The sequence below is a fragment of the Crocodylus siamensis genome, chromosome 2 (assembly GCF_052110815.1).
Source record: "Crocodylus siamensis isolate JL-2025a chromosome 2, ASM5211081v1, whole genome shotgun sequence".
Classification (NCBI taxonomy): domain Eukaryota; kingdom Metazoa; phylum Chordata; order Crocodylia; family Crocodylidae; genus Crocodylus; species Crocodylus siamensis.
This window is the reverse complement of record NC_143396.1, coordinates 286804743-286828542: the sequence shown is the minus strand read 5'-3', so window position 1 is coordinate 286828542 and position 23800 is coordinate 286804743. Positions and strand designations below refer to the sequence as shown.

At 37.7% G+C, this 23800-nt stretch overlaps 1 protein-coding gene across 1 annotated transcript in view; it reads right to left on the bottom strand.

The window, feature by feature from the left end:
• Window positions 1-698: 698 nt before the first annotated feature.
• Window positions 699-23800, bottom strand: part of PPM1A (protein phosphatase, Mg2+/Mn2+ dependent 1A) — a 39319-nt gene continuing 16217 nt past the window's right edge. Inside the window, exons 2-6 of the mRNA XM_090034311.1 lie at window positions 18146-18999; window positions 15440-15557; window positions 10027-10135; window positions 6004-6061; window positions 699-4347 (exon numbers count right to left, since the gene is read on the bottom strand). Of these exons, the coding sequence (XP_089890437.1) occupies window positions 4318-4347; window positions 6004-6061; window positions 10027-10135; window positions 15440-15557; window positions 18146-18979 (1149 nt within the window). The 5' untranslated portion in view covers window positions 18980-18999 and the 3' untranslated portion in view covers window positions 699-4317. The remainder of the gene's footprint in view (window positions 4348-6003; window positions 6062-10026; window positions 10136-15439; window positions 15558-18145; window positions 19000-23800) is intronic.

Below are 23800 nucleotides of genomic sequence, written 5' to 3'. Positions count from 1 at the left end.
GTTTTTGTTTCAGAATATGGGGGGCGCAGGTGATAATTGGGGCAGGACTATTGCAGGTGTTCATTTCTCCATGAAACGAATCATGAACAAAAAGAACGTTAGTAAAATTTTCAAATAATGAGCTGCCTGTTACACAACATGCTCTGAACGAGTTTACACTCTACACAAATTTCTAGTATTCAAACATACCAAGCTTTCTCTAACAAAGTCACCATATTTGAGCTCATAAAGTTTTCAAGGTAACAACAAGCATTTGCATGAACCTTTGGAACAAAATTAAAATATGATAGGCATTTTTTTTTTTGAGTCTCTTAATGATGGCAACCATCTTGTTAGCCTTTTGTAATGGAAACTGTACCTTCGTTTGCACAGTCCTACCAGAAATTAATATATTTGTGATGTTTTCACCCTGGACACCTCCAAAAAACTAATGATATTTCAATTCTGTGATTCAATTCTTTTTAAAAATGTTTTAATACTGAAGCAAAACCTTATAGCCAATTCTACAAGAGGATCTTCAAGCAAAGACTGTTACCTTTCCTTAAAAGATTCTACTGAAAGAACCGGTCCCTTTTTTTTTTTTTTTTTTTGAATGATGAACACTAATGTTGAGTAAGAAGCATCTGCCAGTTGGAAGTGTCACGAGTTACCTAAGACAGCACCACCCTCAAAAAAAAAAGATCAGCTGTAGTAAAAACTATGTTCCATGTTTCAGTTTATTTCAATTACCTTACGAATTTTCAAGTTCTTGGACTGAGCAAAATGACTCAAATCTTACAGCTTTTAACCAATTCAGTTGGAAACTATGCAGTAGATCATTTGATAGTCAAGTCAGTTAATACCCATAAATACAAGATGTTAATAACTACCATGCATTACAAAAATAACCATCAAGGAGAATGCTGTAGTTATTTAACTATTGGCTAATATTCTTCAGGCATCTTGTTGTAGTAACACACTGTCCTGGGATTACCACATCTCTTCATGACAATACAGATGAAATTCTTTTCCCCGATTCTAATTTCTGCTGAAGAAAGAAACCGCATGATGGCAAAGGGACAAGTCCTCTCTAGTGCCACTGATTGAGCAGGCCAACTGTAAACCCCGCTGTTTTGCAATCTATGGTGTATGGGAAGCCCCAACATGTCTATGCAGCAAGTCTCTAAATGGGTGCAAGAGTCTTGCAAAACCAGAGCCCACTGAAAAATGCAACTGAATCAAGTTGGATAGTGGTTTTTTAAGTTAATGCATTTTTAAAAACCCTATCTTGAGTGAATTCCGAGTCGCATACAATTATTTGAAAACAGTGTCATCTACAAAAGCAGTACAGGTCACATCCCCCCTCAAAATGATCAGTGAAAACATTTAATCTGGCTACAACAATATTCACAGAAATTGAAACCAGTGAAGCTGTCAAATGTAAAGGAACAACAGAAACTTGAACAGCATGGGAAGCAAAGTTACCTTACAAAATGTCATTGCCTTTTTTTTTTTTAAAATGAGAAAGTTGGGACCATCCTATTTGAATGCATACTCAAAATACATATTTGAACGTAACAAGTGCATTTACGTCACACACAAAATCTTCTTCCAGAGGGAAATAAATAGCACACAATACTTCAAAAATTTTGCTATCTTGCCCCTGAGGTGCTAATGTTTTTAGCATTAAAAGAAAAAAAAAGTTTAACTGGTGCAAAAAGGAAATGCACAAAGGTGCAAAAGTGCCTTTTTAATTTTTCTTTTTGCTGCTTAGTGAAAAGTACAGCTAGTCCCTTGCTAGAATATTTTATGCACTTAATTCATGTACTTCATAATTCTACTCCGTACCTAAAATGGCAGTGTTTATGCGCACATAATTGATTCAGTGCTCTCACCAGATTAAAGCGCTAAACATAAGGCAGAAAAAGAAGGGATGGCAAAAAACATTCCTCCTTTACCTCCGAATCTAGTTGCAGCACTGGTAGCAATAGCAGAATTGTTCTTTATATTCTTTAGAAAGGGCCTCATAAGAAAAGGCTTTAAATATACAGTATGTCACTGACACATTTTAAGTGATTATTGTTTGAAATATGGCTTTCCACCACAATTCTGCAATTTTTAAAGGTTTTATATCTCGAAGTTTCCACAGTCCAGTTCAAGGTTTTGCAGTTTCCAGAACTAAACTTTAGTCTATGTAGAAAAGTAATGAACAGAACTTTATCTGCCTAGTCTAGTCCTAGAATAAGTTTAGCTTCCTGTACTAGTATACTGTGCAGTATTAAATACATATGTTCATTAGGTGCCTGCGAAGCTATGACATTATTATAGTTTTGCACTCTACAACAAAATTAGACATTTTAAGCATTTATTTGTAGGTAGGTAAGGAATTGGTTCTTTAAGCAAAATTGCTATAAATTTATAAATACAAATAGTGCTTATGTTCTCTTCATTCATGCTTGAACAGGTTACAAATTGAATACAATGAAGTAACATTTAAGCACCACACATAAACAAAAGGGATAAAAGAAAAAAAATGCTGGTATATACTATACTTAATTCTGAGACACTATAAGTTACTTTTTCACTGTTCAGTGATCCCTAACTCTGCATTAGTTTTAAGGCTATATATACAAATATGTATATTTCAAAGTTAGGGAGAAGACAAGTTATAGTAAAACGCAACGTACTACATTTTCCTATCAAAAAGTAATTATACACCAAAGTTTTCATTTTTTTTAGTTGCAGTAAAATTTTACAATCTACTTATTCATTTATTTTACTTTTGGGGAATCTGCCTACTGAATGATTAAAGTAAACTATATATTAATAACAAATACAATATCCTCAATCTAAAAAGACAATACAAGGTGCACAAAACAGTAGTTTTGCAAACATGACTGATCTGAAAACTCGTTTTTGAATGTTCAATGGGACAAAGCTACGCTTAAATCAAATTAGTTTATTACTCCTATAAAATTTAAAAATTAGAATTTTAATAACCAACAGTTAAATATTGTCAACATGCTATGTTTCAAATCACAAATACTGTTTAACCACTACTTTCTTATTCCAAATAAATGGGCCAATTAAAACAAAACAAAAAAAACCCACGATAAAAATGTTAAGATTGTCAGGCTCTGACAAAAGTATTTTCATTAAGCAGTAGGCAAATTCAAGCCAATGCACATCTCAGTGAATAAAAAGCCTGAAAGAGAGAGAGAGACACACACATGTAAAAATATAGGCTAAGATTACACCTGCTACATCCTCTAGTGTCTGTCTATGCCTTGGGCAGAAGTCAAGAGTTCTCCCCATTTTAAAAATGGGATACAATTATTAAAATATTTCCCACATGTGAAAACCGCATTTACAATGGCACTGAAATTGTAAAAGGCAGGAAAAAAGGAATTACACGTATATGGTTAAATTTCTTGTTTGTTAAATCAAGCTTTATTGATAAAATGGAATTCAGACTATTTTATTTGGAACAGCAGCCAACCCAGCCACTCAGGATAGTTAAAATGCTGTAGATGCTTACTGGTATGTAGAAAGTTGTTCCTCTGTGCTCAACTGATTAGCAAATTTCATGTAAGAGTTTGTAAGAGGCAGGTGAAGAATCAAGGCTTTCCAACCCCAAAATTGGTATGCCTCTGAACCCACTCTATTATTACAGAGCATGATCTTCTGTTCCACTGAAGTCAAGCCAAATCTCCAATTTATTTCAAATGAGAACAGGAGTGGGATCACTATAAACAGCAACAGAAAACATGAACAAGCGGTATACTGTGTTATTTTTCCACCGCCAAGCAATTCACACGTGATAGTTGGGATAAACTGTCCAAACACTCAGCTTTATATAAATAAGTAATCCTTACAGTTTTGTGCACCTCTTGAGCATCTACCTGGCTAGGCTGCTGCTCCTTGCAATCCAAAACCACAACATGATTTTAAAGGGCTATATATTTGTTGCGTCACACAACAAGCCAAACGTTTCTTCTAACTTTGATAGTGAATTAAAGCAGTTCATAATTAAATATGAGCATTTTGTACAGGACAATTGCACTTTACAAAAACAAAATCATACAACATAAATTGCTGGAGTCTGATTTACAATATGAATTATGGTTTGAGATCACGTTACAGAAGTCTGTTATACAAAAATCATCAGTTCCTGGGCTAGATGTCGTACTGCTGTAGTTTTCTGGTGTAGTCACTCTCCAACACATCATATTCCCTTCATTAAATAAGGTTGAGGGTGGACGTTAAGAAGGGTCACTGAGGTTGGGCCGCACTTTCATTTGAAGGATGAACGTTAACTCCACAGCTAGATGGGCAGTTTTACCACATATCATCAGTTGATGCAGAGTCCTTAAAGAAAAAAGAAGGAACCCTTTAAAGTCTGGAGCGCCCAAAATTACAGCAGTTTCTGGATAATCCAGACTGAAAAGGGTAAAAAAAAAAAAATTGGATAATTTTAGGATTCTGGGGTTGTTTTTTTTCCTTTTCATGAAGAGCTTCTTACTGGGAATAATATTTTACAAGTATTTTATACAAAAGTATAAATTAGAAATATTTACTACTTTAAAAGCTTTATGTGTCATTTTAAAGCCTGCTGTGAAATATAAAACATTAGTTGTTTACAAAGACTTAAGATACCTTGAAACATCTTTAAAACACTGTTGGGCAGCTTAACTGTTACCTGACTTGGCTAGGATAAAAACTAGTTTAGTTTACACCCATTTCAAGTCCCACTTCTCAACTGCAATGTAGACATAAATCGCCATGTTTAAATAGCAACAGCATAAGTATACCCAAGCAATAAAGTTCATTTCAAACCAGTTCAGCCCTATCTTTTAAAATAGAAACTATTTTTCCTTTGTTTTTTGTTTGTTTATTTGCAGGAGCCAAAAGGGAAGAATGATCACGAGGGAAGCATACTGGAATAACCGTTTCACTTGCAAGTTAAACATGAAATAGCAGTTTCCATATAATACCAGATGCATCCAGAACAGGAGAGAAACTAGAATCTGGTGTGGCCTGATTTACTGTGAGCATAAAAAGTAAAACAGGAAGTGCAAAAATCTGCTTACCATTATATACTATGCACACTGCCACACAGAGCTACCAATGGTCCTTAAATTGTAGCAATTTGCATGCTAAACATTTGTAGAGCAATGACACACTACCGTGCACAGTTTTTATATTCAGAATATAAAAGACAATTCTCTTTCAGCTATAGGTATGTCACTTAAAAACAAAAGAGGGCATTAATGAAAGTTGCTTGATAAGAAAAGGTAACAAAACTTTCCAAGCAAGCAGGCAACTTGTTATGCCAAAACATTTAGAGTCCATTTCATTTCTGTAATTGTTAATTAACCTGGTCCATTACAGTAGCTGCAAAATCTTGTACACTAATAGCCCTTACAAAGCAATTATGTTGTCAATGGAGTTAATGCTAATTTTTAAATTGCTTTTATTTTTCCTGGTGTGAAAAAGAATAAATTATGTAAGTCTTAGCATAGGATAATCCAACTATTGGGAACATTATGTTAACTGAAAGGTAAGTGTGAGCAAACCAACTATTATAAACTCGCAAACATGTGATCAACAGAAAGTTGCAATAAGAGTTCTTTTTCATTTATCTAGACAAATTACGACTTCCCAAAGCAATTAGAAATATTTTAGAGGTAGAACTTGCCACTGTTTTGTGGTACCGTAATGCTACAATTTCTCAAATCACGAAGGCATCTGAGATTGTATCGTTTCCCACACACTGGGAAACCAGGTACCACAACCAGACAACAGACTTCTGGATCTTGAATGCAAAGCCTAACAACAAATACTGCATGGAGGTTTTGTGGTTTAAGATGAAGGCAAAATGCAGGAAAAAGGGCACTTCTACAAAACAATGGTGTTGCTTATGGAAAAAACACTCTCTCCATTATCAGGGGAGCTCCACGAAGTTGCACACAAACAGCTAAATGGGTATGTTTAAGGGAAAGGGATGGCAAAAGAAATACTTACAGTATCATCATTCCTATAGGGGTTCAGTCTGTTATAAACAGCTTCAATCACACTCCGTCTAAACCAAACAAAACAAAGTGATCAGTATTGTTTTAAAACCAGGATGCACATTTCTTAAATGCAATCCCTTAGAAATAATGGCTAAAAAGATTCTGAAGATAGGGAACTCAAGTTTGTTACAAGTTTGCTCCTATGCTCTAAGGTTGGCATTAGTTTATGCAGCGCTGTATGACCACTCTAAACCTAAAAAGCTCTTGGGGTTTTGTGGAAAATTACATCTTTGCCTACCATTTTTACTGGTGGATTACCAATGATGTGCTTCAAGGGGAATGTATAATATGTGGGGTGTGGTGGGGGCAGAAGAAAAGTAGTAAACTTTTCTGCATTACTGAAAGCCCTGCATTTTGGGTTTTTTTTCAAACTAGCTTAAAATATACATTTTTAATTGACCATACTTCTTAAAATATAACTTTAAATCTAAAAACGGTCTTTTTTTTTTTTTTTAAATGAAGGAGTAAAAGCTTCCCAAACACATGTCCAGTTTTCTCCTCCTCCAAAAGAGACTCATCTTAAAAAAAAGTGAAAGGTTTTTGTTTTTTGCTTTATTTTAAGCGTATTCCCATCATGGAGAACTCCATAACATGGTGGCAAAAGTGAGCTAGAAGTGTTCTGAAAATTCTTCTTTTGTTCACTTTTAACGTTTTGCTTCATTTAACATCGTCACCAAGGTACAGATTAAACACTCCAAGTCCTCTGGTAAGCACTCAGTTGAAAAGTTACAAAGATATATAGGAGTAGCTCATAATCCATGATTTCCTATTTGTACAGTGAAAGTATTTAGGGGTAGAATCTGAAAAACAGAAGAATCAAGCGGGGTGGAAGGGGGGGGCAAGGACAGGAAAGGTGGTGGTGGGGGGGGGAATGCTTTCCTTACCCAGAGCACAAAGATTACACTGGGGAGGATGCAGGAATATGCACTACTGATTGAGACTCTTTAAAACTCTCCTGGTTAGAGGCTTCTGACCAAGCTGAAAACTGCCATGGTTCCGATTCAATACAACCAGGGTGTAGAAAAGGTCTGCAGAGGTATCTGCACACCCTGACATAGCAGAAGGCGACTATATTAATAATACATGAATTTCTGCAAAGCACCAAGTGTTAAATGCATTTGAATATGAAGTGAGCTGCTAGGACACTAGGAACAGAACAGAGTGATAACAGAAGGGGAAAGAGGAGGAAGATATAATGCTCATTCAGTGAATCCACTCCTCCAAGCATCACCTAGTGGCTGTAGGTTTAATGAGTGATTGTAAGAACTTTGGAAAAAAGGCAGGATCTCGCACATTCTGTTCATTTCTAATCTTTGCATAAGGTGCAAAGATTTTTTGGGGGAAAAAAAAGGTCTCACAACTTTTGAAGTTACTATACTCCACTAAAGTTTCAGACTTGACATTTTCAACCAAGTATACTGCTTGTAAATGATAAAATTAAGCTTTCCACTGCACTTCCAAAATCTCACCTCAGATGGATATCGACCACGAACTTGACATCTGATCAATCTTTATAAACATTTTGCAAGCCGTTACACATACTACTACTGTGTATTCCCAGGAAAGTTTTAGTTTTTCCATATTTCTCTTTTTTAAAAGAAATAACTCATTATTATTGGAAAGTCCCAAATAAACAAGGGAAAAACAGCAAAATGGATAATTGAAAAGTGATGTGCTATACACAAGCTGGAAGGAGGGGGAAAAATAATAAGAGACCTTTCCCCTTAAATTCTCAGCTATACAATTACCGTAAGGTGTTAGAAGTGCATAAAAATGAGGAAAAACTAATTTTCAAGTTGACAGTCTTCTTTTAAGTTACAGTAAGGCTCAGTAAAGGACAAACTGGGTGCTTCTACACAAGTTGTTTACTGCACAATGGACTAATTAGCTGTGCAGTAAATGTCTCAGCATCTACACATGTACCTCTGTTAGGCTGGAGTAAAACAATTTATTCCATAGCAGGATACTTGTAAATACAAGTACTATCCTGTTGCAGAGTAAAGACATCACAGCAGCACATATGCTGGTGGGTCTGGCTGGGGCATAAAGGTGCTTTCATGTGGGGGCTGCCTGCTGGCTAGCCCTGTGCTGAGACACCTTTATGCCGCAGGCAGCCTCTTGCAGCAAGCTGAACAGGGGGAGAGCAGTCGCAGGCCGGCAAACTGACCTCCACAACACCTTGCTAGTCAGGGCTGCTTCACCTCAGCTCAATATGCTATGCATGAATAAACTGCGGAGCTTATTGCTTTAGGGTTAATTGCTCCCAGGTGCACGTTCAAACAGCGTGCCCAGAAGCAATTAACTCCAGAGCAACAAGTTCCGCAGTTTATTCATGTGCCATAATTGCATGGGTAGATATGCCCACTGAAGTCTAGTCCTCTTCAGACTTTTTAAGCTCATGCATAAGTGCTAATCCTAATACATGAGGTTTTTTGAATCAGAGTCTAAGCTATTTATTTGTTCAGACTCCTTTTTATCCAACTATAAGCAAGCTAGCATATGCTCAGTTGCACAATAGATTTTAGATTTCTTTCTTTAAATAAGAAAATTGACAAGCAATGATTAGTTCACATGCACACAACCCTAACGTAAAACATATCAATACAGGATCAAATGTGTAGGAAATAAATCCAAAACTAACTTTTTAAATTACAATCTAATTTACTCAGCCAAACAGTGCAGCCAGAACGTGCCTTTGTCCTATACATTGTTTTTCACGTTAAAAAAAAATAACGGTTCCAACATTTCAGAATGATGCAACTGTGCTGTAGACCAACTGTTTCTCATGAAATGGTGCATTTCCACCCCTTTCACCACGACCCTCAAAGGCCTCTGAAGTCAGGTGCAGCAAGAAAACACTTGCTCACAACTCCATCAGGAAAAATACTGTGAAAGTCAGAGAATGGATATAAAAGAATGATAAAAATTCCAATTTAATGCCGCAAGACTTAGATGTGCCAAATATATCATGAATGCTTCAAAGAAAATTGGAATATACTGTCCAAATGGTATCTATTTATAACTCACACTATATAGCTGGCTTGCTTTTTCTACATTAAAACTATTAGAATGAAAACAAAGTATTTGTTTCTTTTGCAGTTCACTTGTTCTTGTTTATTCCTCATTGGAAGTCACGACTGGCAACAGAATTCTAAGAACAATTTAACAGACACAGAGAATATTTGCTTACTTTGCTAAACTTGGGATCTACAATTTTTGACTCTTTTAAAGTTTTAATGCCAACTTAAAATGGTTAGTCTCTCATTCAAACTTAATTCACTATGGACAATAATCACAGGAAATGTACCTAAAATCAGTACCCTATTTACTGAGGATGATGCCCAGAGCTGACCTGAGCAGGGTGCATGCCACAGGGAAATCAGCCCGTGCAGGGAGGGCCCTACCCACACTCTGATCCCACAGTCCCAGACCTGAAGCTGCTGCTGCCACAGCAGCAGCAGCAGCTGGGGGGAGGGGGGGGGAGGGTTATGCACAGCAGCGGGCAGCTGTACACAGAGCCCCGAAGTGCAGGGCCTGCGCCGGTTGCACCGATTCACCTTGCCCTAAGGACGGACCTGATAATGCCAAATTTCACAAGAGAGAATTTGTATTTAATCTTAGTATATACACCATATTGCAAATAACAATCCATTCTATTTCTTACATTTTTAAAACGTAGTAGTAGTTAATACCCATTATCAAAACAAACAACAGGCGAGGCCACCCTTAAAGAGTCAGATTATATAGTTGCAGGAAGAACAGATTTATTTTTTATTTTAGAAATTAATTATCCACCATCAACCCTAGTCTCTGCATCTCTCTCAGTTTCAAATAAGTCAAGGTACAAAAATAGAAATTGAAAATATACAACCCTTCTCCTCTCCAGATAAGTGCTTTTTGTTTTAAGAGTGGCCTTACCCCCCAAAAAAACTTAATCTAGTTTAAAAGCAAATTTAGACAAATGTAAACTCACTTGCTTGCCAATTCACCCCCTGGCGGGAGGTTTGGGATGCTCTCAGTTGCTAACGTGCGCATCACATGGACTAAGTCTGGTACGCCTTCACCCTGCTTCTTTATGATCTCTGAGAATCAGAAGTACTTTTTGTAAGTGCAGTCTAAATTTAACTTAAAAAGACATGTTTAAACTGACTTTTATCAAAAAAGCAACCTAACATTTTTTTAAAAACATTTATCATGTTCAACATCATAAACTTACTTTTGTGCCACAACAGAAAAATAAATTTATTCTGTAAAAATGTGTCATGCATTTGGGGGGAAAAATACCAACTAGAATTTCTTATCTTGCAGATCAAGTCAATTATGCTTCTGTAAATACACAATATGCTATCAAAATGATAGCTAGACAACAAAGGTCATTTTAACAGGCTCCCCTGGTATATTATGTATTGCACTGTTCCAGTGAAACATACGGAGCAAAAAGCAGGTTTTAAATAATGTCACTTTTTATCATCTGGAATACATTAGAAGATTACTGTCATCGTAGAATGCATGATATTTTAAAGAAACAAGAGAAACACTTTATAACTACTTGAATGTGCAGTATTACAAACATTAAAAAACAATGTTTAAACTAATAAGACCCAAGAATGTCAAAGTTAAGACAACTCCATCGCTGACTCATTTAAAGGATATTTGGACTGTGGGCTGTAAATACCCAATTCAACTTTTACCTAGGTAAATAAGAGAATATCTACTGCAGCAACAGCACAGTTGGCTATGAATGAAGTTATAAAATGCTAAAATCTAACCATGATTTTCTGAAGCAGTGAACATCTACAACTTCTGCTGAATTTAGAGACGCCATTAGAGCTCTTATCAAGCCTTGAAAAAACAAGTCAGGTCTCATCAGTTTTCCGATTTACCTATTTTAAAAAAAAATCTTACAAAATAAGAACTGTTAACTACACCATCATGTGTAAATATGCAAGTCTAAACTAGCAAGTCTTCGAGAAAAATATTTATTGGTTAGACTTGAAACTGCTGATCTTCGAGTGCATATTATAGCATGTATAATATCTGCATATGCAGCATTTTGTATTTAGTAAAAATCTTGACAAAAATGTGAAAAGTAGTTCACTGGAACAAGTGGAACATGCACTTTCCAAAACTAGATATATAGAATAAAGCACCGGTTTCCAAGTTTCATTTTTGTAACCTAAGTGAGAGAGTTAAGACACACTAAAGTTCTGAGATCAATATATTGATACACTGGCAAACTGATTGATGTGCAGAACAGTTTTCCAGGCTGAAATATTCTGTAAAAAACCCAACTTCATAACATTTTGAAGTTGAACCCTTGCAAACAATATACAGTGGAAAGTTATAACCAGTGTCAAAATTCGCAGCACAAACATTAGCTGTTAATTCTAAACCTACATTGTGAGTACAAAAGGAATACAGGTTTTTACATACCACACATTAGGCAAACATCTCAAAACGTGCCATTTTTTTCAAGACCTATGGTTAAAATTCATGCTTTGCCATCTAGCATTTGCTAAAAATAAGTCTAATACTGTTAATCTGAATAAAAAGCAAAGATCTCAGATTTGGTTTGCCAAGTTCCTTTATTGTATAATCTTGAACATCTAGCATATTCTACATTGCTCTAAAACTAAAGTTCTGCTTTACAAAAATAAGGGATTATCGCTTGCCTAAACTACACAGTTTCACAACCTACAACTGTAGTACATGTAACATACAATCTCCACTAAATTAATACATTTATACTTTGATATAGGTACAGTCTGAATGAACACTGATGACATAATAAATGGAGCCAATGTTCTGGCTTTTTTTAAGTTACTGAATTGTTATTTCAATACATCTTGTACTCTCCTTCTCTTTAACCTAGTTTATGCCCTCTACATGGTTTTATCATATAAAATGGAAAAAATATACCTGTAGTCCTAAAATAAAGAATTCCAAACATACCTACTTATTTTCTACTTTGAATGGCGTTTTCATATAAAATTCGAAATAAAATTAAAAATTTCAGAATTTGATTAGAAATAAGGAATTTAAAGCAACTAATTTAAGATTCTGCATTTCAATTAGCTCCTTGGAATACATATTTAATCATCAGATTTGTTATGGCCTTTATTATGTATGTTTAACAAAACTGGTTTTAAAAGTGGAACAAAAACCCCTTTAAGTCATTTTACCTCAAAAAGAAAGAATTAAGACATCTCAGTAAATGGAGTTTTAGTGCAATCAAAAGTACTATATTTTGGAATGACTTCTTAGACAATTCTTCTTAGATTATCATCAAATCCTTAAAACCATTTTAAAGCAACACTAATTTACTAGAACATGACAAAGTGACTTTAGATTTATTTCACCTCCAGACATTTATTTGACCCTCCAGAAGCGAGCCATGGAAAATGTCTCAAAACTGACACAAAAAAAATAGACTGAAGGAGTGAAAAGGAGTCCAGTATAATGGAATGTGGATAATGTTTATATTTATTAGTCCATTAAAAAAATAATTCCTTTTGTTGTTCAAAATGGCCATGGTCAACCAAAAAAAAAAAAAATACACGTTACAGAATGCCTTTAACTTCATTACTTTCTGGACTTCGCTGGTCAAGATACGTATTTCATAATGCAGTTATTATGCACTATATTTCTAGCAAGTAAATATTTAGTGAGCTTAGTTTTCTAAATCACACAGACTAAAATACTTTTAGAATTTCTTTATATTTTATCATTTCTTCAGGTAATTTTGAGAGATTTTTAAAATTTTTAGTAACAGTGGTACTTCATACAGTTTATTATAACAGCTGTAAAATTAATTCACTACAGCTCTGAAAGTTTCAGCAACGGTCATATCAGTCCTACCTCAGTAGATAGTATTACGTTTACAACATGAAACAAACTTAGTTGCATAAGACTGGTTCAGTTTAATATAACAATAAGGTAAATTTGCAGCTTTATCTTGCCATCCTCCCTTGTGAATAGTCCCATTAACTTCACTCACACAAGCGTCATCTCTCTTCACCGCCTACATACGATTTACACAAATCACTCAGGTTGCATTTTTTTTGATAAGCATTTGTAAGTCTAATTAATGCAGCTATGTGCAACATCAGAAGAAAAAAAAATTAAGACCAATGAAGTGTGGACTCTAAAGGGAAGTAGCAATGTATTTTCTAGAACTGTCCACATTTTATCCTATTAAAATTAGGATTAAAGTGCTTTATATCTACATGAAAGTCTTTTTCCACACAAATATGTCGTCTCCCTCATCCCTGAAATGCAGCATTTCTAAAAATGGAAGATCCCATCAATCAAATGCATTGTTTTATATAGGATAATCCCATTCTCTTCCAGCACTTAGGTTCTTCATTTACACATTAGGTTTTCCTTCCATGTATTGTCAGACATCTAGACAAGTTATGTCAGTTAAGAATGACACAGCCTTAACCTGAACCTTGATCTTATAAAAAGCTCATCTACACAGTGGGTTAAGATGAATTAACTGAAAAGTGTGAAGTTAATGCACGTGAGTACATTAGCATGTAGTAGGCTAGGATGTGAATATAGAACACTAGTTACTCTTCACTAACTTCTTCTGAAGCTGGCCCCTTGGGCAGCCAAAAAAGGGAGATACAGGGGCCAGGAAGGAGAGCCACTCCCTGGAATGTCTCCTGATCTCGTTCTACCTTGGGCTCTAACTCCCAGTGAGATAGAACTGTCCACACTCCACTGCTCTCCATCCATTTTATACAATGACTAAGAAATGTTCTGTTGCAGCCTGTACCTTCAGGAGGAGCGGAGAGGGGAAAGGATAATGCCCAACTTGTGATGTGCCAATTAGCAGTGTGCTCAAATCAGAGATGCAGGTTCCAACCACCCTTGGGTGAGGGGTGCCTAGAATCGAGGTCTCATTTCCTGCAAGTGTCCTAACGACTCCACTATTGGAGCTAGGACACCAAAGGCCCCTGTTCCTCCTCATTTTTCTGCCCCCACAACGAGCCAGATATGCACATACGTGCTCAGCATGCTGCACATGCTTGTGTGTCGACAGTGCGTATACTGCCATTACTACCCACTAACACAGCTTTGATATTGTGTCCTGATACTCAAAATGTCCATGAGAGTTAGTGTAGAGCAACCAGCAGGCTAACTACATATTCAGTTCCCCATCATGTAGACACCATGTCAAAGTACACTTACACCATAAGTGGACACACATACAGAAACAGAGCAGCCTCAATCTACTTGACTTTTCAGAATTAAGTAGCAACAAAATTTAAAGCCACTCTGCTTTTGTATGAACATCCATTACAGGAGTTGGTGTACTCTGAACTTGTACACTAACTGCAACTTTAGTTAACACATCTTAACTCCAGCTGTTCCCATATTGGCAAGACTTTTGTGAAATCTCCAAAGTTGAGATTTTTATTGTTAGTGTCACATAGTGAAAAAGGAAAAGTGCACAGAGCATTCATAAAATTCAATCATTGACATGACAGTTCTGCAAGAACTCTGCATATCATGCCAATGCATGCTACTAAGGACTGTTAGCTTGCATAGTAATACAACAGATTCATAATGACAAAATCATTACAAATCCATTTTTTAAATACTGTTTAATCTAGAAGTGAAGCTGAATGTGTATGCTATGTATATTTTTGATATTTTAGAAACCTTAAGCATTTTCATGATATCCACGCTTCAAACCTGATCTCTGCTTGTTTCGATTTTTAATTTGATTATTAAAACCTTTTCAATCATGTCTTAATGCCACCATTGCTAGTAATGGCAATCTCTGTTTCTTCTACAATGTTAACATTCAAAACCAAATCTGATTTTTAAAAAGTTACTGTCAAGTGAGATATTACATGCCCAGCTTCAGTTCAGCATGATTGTTTACCTATAATACTGAAATGCTGCACTTTATAGTTGTATTAGAGGCAATATTACAATTACATTATTCAAAACCATGACCCTTCAGTTACACGATATACTAATTGGGCCAAAGTGTGCAACTGTACATGGCTTTACAGAAACAGAATATTCAAACTGCCATCTTAATATTATACCAGATTTCATTTAACTACATAGGACAGAAACCAGATTTTACCAGCCTGAAGTTATTGCTGCTAAGGGTCCCATGAAGCACAAATGGATTACTTTTTCCTGCCACCCTGAACAGAATTTCCAGGGTCATGAATTGCTGCCTTTTTAGCATCATTTTGTCAGGACATACAGTATACATCCACAGGACTACACAAGGGCATTTTCCGAGATGTACACTAGATGTCCAATGGCACACAAAGGTTTAATAAAAAGCATATATGAGTTTAGTTGCTTGGGGGGGTTGTTTAGAAACAAAGTTACTTATTTTTGTGTAAATGATCCACCTTCTACTCTGCTTTCCAGGTACTTGTCCAACTCTGTCTCTCTCTTCACTGCCTCTGGCAATACCTTTGGTGCATTTGGAAAACAGATCAATATCACGCTCATGTTGTCTCGACTTCCCTAGTGGGGAAGAAAAAACAAAACATTTTTTTAGATAATATGCTGTATTCCAGACACTATGTATGCACATACATTGATTTTATCTCAAGTCCATATCAAATCAGTTTACATATTAAAGTTTATTGTGTAAGCACTTTCGCTCGTCGTGCTATTTAAACATGAAAAAGCTCTCTTGCAAACACTATTCCAGAAATCTGCATGTTGAGAATCATTCAGCACATATTTTTCAAAATGTATACAAAGCCAGAGTTCTAAGGGTGACCTTTATAACAAACCTAGAATTGAGGCTTCGTTTGGCTGAAAACTGACCTTATCTGCAAAACGGATATTGTGGGAAATGTGATGAGACTGCAAAACCAGTTTTCATCTTGCATTAATATCTTATTGTTTAGAGGCTAATATTAAACGTTAATTGTTCAAACATCATCAAATGAATAAACAGGAACAGTAAGGATATTTAAAGCCACTTACAAAACAAACTGCTCACCAACTCTGACACTATTGCTCATCTACAAATGCTGCTATTATCGAATGGGTCTTCCCTAGAAGTGATTGTTTCTTGTGACCAGAGCCAACAAGAGGCTCAAATGATATTATCAAGTGACGCAAACATCATTATCTGAACATGAGAGTGCTTCTCGCCATGCAAATTTTTAGAATACAAGTGAGTAAACTGAAGATAACCTGTAGAAAATATTTGAATACCATACTGCAGGTCCATGATCTGGGCACAAACTATCAAATATTTAATTCAAAGTATTTTAACTGGTGAGGTCCTTGTTCTGCAGATACTTGCATACATGCTTAACTTTACCTGCAAGCAAACTGCTGGTGCCAGTCAGACTGCTCAAGTAAAGTTGAGCATGAACACATACTTGCAAGAATGGTGCCCATATGATGCTCATACTGAGAGAAGCATAAGGTCCCTGCAAATAAGCATGACTTTGAGCAGTGCTTACATTTTCCAGAGCTGAAATTACAAGTGAGCGCATAAAGCTTTACTTTAAGACGTTAGAAACTATTAGCTAGTTAACATGGTTATAGTCAACTTTCTCTCAAGAACATGGTGTCAATGCCAAGGATGTTATCTTGCCTTTACTTGCCACCTCCCCACAAATATAAAAGCTCCATTGTATCAATATATATGATTAACGACTTGTCCAGGGAAAGGATGCTACACCTATAAGAATATCATTTAACACACCCACTTTTCATTTTATTAAAAAGCCTTCAAAACGCTGACACTATACATGGAAAACATTCAAACTTGGCATCTGTTAGTAACTGTACAAGTTAATAATATGCAAAAAGCTCGTTGACAGCTAAAGGCCATAATAAAGAAATGTTAACAGGAGAAAAAAATTCTCTGTGCAGAAATGAAATTTTATAAAGAAGTTTTTTGTTTTTTAAAAATAAAAAAGCTCATAAGAGATTTTGGCCAAATATTTTAAATTTTAAATTTTAGAAAAATCAATCATTTCACAATGATCTTGGTGAAATCAAGCCCGCAGCTGTTTTATTTTCCAATGTCAGAAAATGAAGAAAATCAGGATTTCATGTCTGCCTCTTATCTACTTCCTGTAAGATCTATTTTCCCATTCATCTGAAAAACAATTTCCACTTAGTTACTTCACCTTTGTGATAGTAGCACTGTGATATAAAGTCACTCAGGGCACATCCACACTGCAAAATTATCATGGCAAGTATCACTGTCCTCAAAACACAGTGTTGTTTTGTGATGGCTACCCCATGAACCAAAAACAATGTACAGGCAACCCCCATTTAGCGCTCTTAATTGGTTCCTGAAAAACTGAGCATTAAGTGAAACCAAAAGCTTTTGACAACCCAAAATGGCAACTGCAAGTGTTTTTAAATGACCCAAGATGGCGACCACAAGCGTTATAACAAAACTTGATGAGCGCCAAGTGGAATCAGGCATCAATTTAAAATGAGTGGTATAGCGAAATAGTACCAAGTGAAACAGCATTAAGCAGGGGTTGCCTGTACCTGAATGTGTGTGACACTGCCAGCAATACTAAGAGCCAGGGTCCGTTCACATGACTACAATGCTGCAGGAATGCTGTTATGTTGCTTTCAAAATCAAAAACAGTCTACATAGGGCAGCACAGCATGTTTGTGGCACTGCTGTCTACCATGTAAGCATGCAGCCTCCACGTAAAGCTGTTTGGATCAGACCCATTATTTCCAAAGCATATAAAAACAAGTTTGTTTCATACATCAAAAAATAAATAAAAATTAAAGGGGTATTTATTTTTCCTGAAAGTTACTTCTTAAAACTGTCAGACAGCTTTCAATATGCCAGAGCACACAGCACGTCTTTACATCAGTTTGACTCTAGCCACTCAACAAAACTCAGTATGGAAGCCATGCTGGTCCAAGCTATATGCGCACTGCAATTCTTGGAAGTGACACAACTGTATCACACAGATATTGTCACAACAGAGTATAGGTACCAAACTTCAGATACTCTACAGATTTGAACCCAGATTTATATTCATTTTGCTGATAATAGAGAAACTTCAACTACTGTAGTGAAAATATGCTTCTCCTCTTAAAATTCTGACTACCTTGTACAAGCAGGTGTCGACTATCTCATTGCAAACTTTCTCAAGGTCATCGGTTACTTCAAGTCTGGATCTTACAAAGTCACACAGCTCTTCATTTCCCATAACATCCCAGATACCATCACAAGCCAGTATGATGAACTGATCATCTTCTTCTGATCTCTCAATTTCATAAACTTCAGGCTCTGGCGACACAAGCTGCTCTGTGGGACCCTTCCCATGGACACATTTGTAATCAAAGTCCCCAAGTGCTCTTGACACAGCAAGAGAGCCATTAACACGCTGAATCATTACAGAGCCGCCTGCATTCTGTATACGCTCTTTCTCCAGTGGATTACTTGGTTTGTGATCTTGTGTGAAGAAATGAACCTTCCTGTTTCTACAAAGTAAACCTCTTGAGTCTCCACAGTTGATGAAGTAAGTGTGTTGAGGAGAAATCATGACACCCACAGCTGTTGATCCGCTTCTGTCTGCACCATGTTTCTTCTCAGAAATTACTCTCATATGTTCATCAATTTGCAGAAAACCTGTTCTGATTCCATTCTTTACGCTCTCCACAGAAGGTGGTCCATCAGACCCTTTAAAATCCTGGTTGCTTGTGATGTGATCTAATAAATGCTCGCAGCAATATTTGGCCACTTGGGATCCAGCATGCCCATCATATACAGCAAAAAATGACCATCCGTCAAGTCCATTTGGCAAACCAATCACAGCTGTATGCGCATCCTCCATCTCGACTCGCCAACCCTGCATACTGCTTAGCCCATAACGAAGCCCATTACCCTGCCCTTGGGCATTATGTTTCTCCATCTTTGGCTTGTCTAAAAATGCTCCCATGATGAGTTGTTCTTTTAGCACTAATGGAAAAAAAAAAAAAAGAACATTGTTATTGAGCTATTTCTAGAAAACAAGTACCCATTTAAACGTGTCACTAGAAACTATCAAATACAGAAAGTACAGTTGAAATGTTATGAACAGAAGAAGGAAGAGAAAAAACAGCAAGAGAATTAAGGCTGGTTCCTAGTCCTTTCCACTATATAAAAGAGTGGGCTTATGTTCAAATACAAAAGTCGGCTTTAGCTCTGTACTACCTTCCTTTGCTTGCATTGTTTTAAGAGACCCAGCATTAGCCGGAACAACTCCATATTTTTTGTGACTATTTAGTTGGTACCCTCCATTAAAGGATTGCACTGTACTGACAATTTGTATTTTTTCCATCAAGCATGATGAACTACCGTTCAAGCCATTTAATTAGCACACATCTTAGATTCTTAGTTGTACTAGATGGAAAGCATCTCAGACTCTTATATTGTGGTCCATATTTATTTAAAACTTCAAACTTTTTATGCATTTAAAACTTCTGTGAGGACTACTGCCCTTGACATCTTTGAAGAAATCCGTTTAGAAATAATTACAGGTATCAGACATCCATATTTTATAAAGAAGCAGGGATTTTTTTTCCCATTAGTATTTCCCAATCGTATGTAGGTACAGAGTACTGTATATATAGCATACCAATGTACACACACAGGCCAAGAAACAATGGACTCACACACACAGCTACGTATGCACCCATGCATGTACCCAAACAGAGTATTATACTTTAGACAGTATAAACCGACAGGTTTATTATCTCACACGTTAGGGATCAAAAGGGTGGGATGGATATCTATTAGTTTGTGCAGTCATTCAAACATCCAAATCAGACAAAATTTTACATGGTCAAAAATTCTGCATTTGTTCAGCCTGTGTAAGAAGCCCTTGTTGTATAAATACAAGGTAATAAAAGACCTGCAGACCTATTCTGTTTGTGGACTAACAGACTAGCAATACAACCAACTGTGAGAAGGCCAGAACTATTTTCTGGTCTACTCCCAAACTAGACTGCTACAATGGCAGAATTTCTCACATTCACAAGGGATACATATACATCTATCTAAAGAACTGATCCACTGTGTATAAACAACAGTGCCACTTTGTTAGTGTAGTTCCTGAACTAACTGCAGTGAGAAGGAATAAATTTCTCCCAGTAACCTTGCAAATTCTCTCTCACCTTCTGCCCATTTAAAAGCAAAACATGTACAGTCAAGGGCACACCACACAAGAGTATTTACATTTGATCTAACTGCAGCAGCATATTAAAATATATGCATAGTTGACTGAATATGCAGTATTCTGCTGATAGGCATTCAGTGGGACAGTCAATATTAAAAGTGCAACGTTAACTTGTTCTGTTAATAAAAACAAAGTAAACTGTCAATTTGTAAATTAAATAGATTCTTATAGTAACTAATTATGGTTCACAAAGTGTAGCATACAAATACTGTCATTTGTGTGTTAATGGCATATCCAAAACATGCATTAGGAAAGAATCACATTACAACTGCTGTCGAAAGCATGTCTTCTTTACTTAAATCAACTAAAACCCACTACTGGAATGGGACTGGACCAAGTTCCAGTGATTTACACTGCGGTAGGATAACTCAAGGATAGAATTACTTCAGCGAAGATGTGAGATCATTTATTGCACTATAATGATCTTTGAATATTCTGAAATACAAAACACAGCAAGTGGAATTGAACTGAATAATTATTGCAAAGCTTAATTCCTGACCTGTAACTGATTAATCGATTCATATATTGCCTTTTCAAGTTCTGTAAAATATTTTTCCTTCCCATTTTGAAAAATTCAAACAAAAAGGGGAAAGCTAGAAAAAAAAAACACAGTAAAAATGCTTATATAAAAATGCTGTCAAATGCAAAGTATGCAGACCAAACTTTTCCTCTAGTCATGATCTCGGGAATTAACTTCTAATTGGATGAAGAATGTTTAGGTAGGTGTACCTTTTAAGTCACTGTCTCTTGAAAAGAATTTACATATATCTTAAAAAAAAAAAAAAAAAAGGGATAGTAACTATGCCTTTAAGGTAGTTTGACCATAAAGCAGTCTAACAACGCTCAATGGAAAACTATTTAAGTTTGTTTGTTTGTTTTGGAGGTTGTTTGGGGGGGTGGGGGGGGTGTTAAGTATCTACCCCTCCACGCATACCTCCTCTTTCATTTAGGGGCAGGCTGAAGCTTCTACTGCTTTGTCCAAATTAAGATTTCACAGGTATAATGTTAACAAATGTTACCTCACACATTTAAAGATCTAGTGTAGCACTGAATATATAATTAGACTGGAAGATAACTACAATGTGGCTGTGGAACTTGCATCTAAGAAACGTACTTAAGTAGAGGCCACAGCATACAGTACCATCATTTTGAAGGATGCATCATAAGGCACATGTGGTTTGCAACATTTTTTTGTGAAAGAAAATGCCAACATCCAGTTTGCTTTTTTGGGGTAAGTGGACCAATTCTTTCCCTTCAGATATAATCAGGCCTTTAAAAATAATAATTTATTTGAAGGTAAAAAAACTTCCACTTGGAAGCAAAGATGTTGAGCTTGCTGCTCCTAAAGAATTTCAGCTTTCATTAAACAAAACTAGAAAGGTAAGTTAACAGCAATAGCCTTAAAATTAGGGGCAGGCAGTTATTTCGGGGGGGGGGGGGGGCTGCTTACCCAGTTTTCGCAAGCTGTCAAGGGCCCCATGGGTAGCCCCGCCCCTTGACAGGTGGCCCACCCCCTGGTCACCATGTTGGGACCAATGTCCCAGGGCCACTGCCAGCAGGGCCCAGAGCAGGGCACAGGCTGGCAGTGGTCTGTGGAGCAGAGCTGGGCTGCACCAGCAGGGAGGAGGGAGCTGGCCTGGCACAGAGCCTCTGCTGGCTGGCACCCTGTATTCCCGCAGCCCCAGGACATTGAAGTCGGCCCCACACTCCTGCACCCACTCACTCTCAGTGCCCCCTCCTTCAGCCCCGTGGTACAGGCGGGGGGCAATGTACAGCCCCAACCCCATGCTCATCGGCAGGGAACAAGCTGGTGCTGAGTGCCTGGGGGGGAAAGCGGCCCCTCCCCATGGCCTGTGCTTCCTGCTGCAGCAGCTCACAGTCTGCATGGGGCTGTCCTGAGTGTGCAGACAGCTCCAAGTGGGCTGTGAGCAGCTGCAGGATGGGGCACTGGCCACAGGGCAGGGGAGGGACCGCTTTTCCCCACCCTCAGCACCAGCTTATAACCTGCCCCTGCTGCCAGCCTGGGGCCCATGCCAGCTCCAGGCTCATACATCAGGGCTGCGCCACGGCGGCAGCAGCTCCTCGGTGCGGAGGAAAGCAGCCCCCACACTTGCCACACCAGGCAGCGTTTGCTGCTGCTGCCTGCCCAGAGCTCATACGCTGGGCAGCACAGAGCCAGTGTTGGCAGCCTCACCACAGCCACCAGCATCAAACACTGCCCTGCATGGCAAGTGGGGGGGCCACTTTCCTCTGCACCAAGCAGCTGCCGCCACCACAGTGCAGCCCTGATGGGTAAGCCCAGAGCCAGCGCTGGCAGCGGGGGCAGGTTACAAGCTGGTGCTGAATGTGGGGAAAAGTGGCTCCTCCCCTGCCCTGGGGCCAGCGCCCCGAGCTACAGCCCACGCGGAGCTAACTGTGCCTGCCCAAGACAGCCCCGCACGAGTGATGAGCTGCTGCAGCAGGGAGTGCCAGCCACGGGACGGGGGAGGGGCCTTCTTTTCCTGCACTCAGCACCAGCTCTTTCCCTGGCTGCAGTCCTCCCCTGCCCTCTCCCTCCCCACTTTGTCATCTTTGACAGGAACCAAGGACGGATAAATATTAATTTTCTAAACTATTTCAGGGGCCGCATGGACTGCATTTTGCCCACCCCTGCTTAAAAATACTACTGCTTTTCTGAGTCTGCAGACAAAGCTACACTGCATCTACCATTATTTGTAGCTTCCCCCCAAAGAAAAAAAAATTGCTGATTCTGCTCAAGTGTGACTACTACTATTGATAACCCTGAGAAAACAGTAAAGCAACTGAACCATACCAGTTTACCTCATCAGATTAATGTAATCTTATGAGCAGCAACATACAAATGCACCAGAGCCATTTACCAAGGACAAGGATAAAATAGAAGAACACGGATTTAAAAAAACAAACAAAAAACCCAAACAAGCTTGAGGGGTCAACATAGATGGATACTCTCTCTTCCAACTTGACCCCACGATAGGAGGGCTGAAAGGGGACAGAACTTCTCACTACATTATGAGCCAGACTTTGCTGCTCATTCCACACCTGTAACATCTCCCCAGTAACAATTTTTAGCCAGCAAGTCCTCAGTACATGTCACTTCATAGAGTGAACTAAGGGCTTCTCTATCTACAGAAGTTGCACTGAGTTTAAACAGGTAGCTGTCATAGTTGCAGACAGAAGTCTGCAAATAGATCAGACTTGTGATACAATAGCATGACAGCCTAAGCTAGAGCATGATACTTTTATGCAGAGACAGCAGAGTAAAAGGCACTGTGCACACAGTTTATAAAAACAAAGATATTTTATGAAGCAGAGGTTCAACACCTTTACGAAGAAACGCAGAAAGGTTTCCTGCCGCCAGCATTCAAAGGAACAGACGATTCTGATCTCTTTCAGACTAGATTTAAAGCATAGCTCAAATCAGAAAAGTTCAAGGGGAAGAAGATTCCCTCCAATTCAGTCATCTCAGCAGAAAAGACTCCCCTCATATCTCACGTTGTGTTTATAAAGCCATTTGTGCAATTA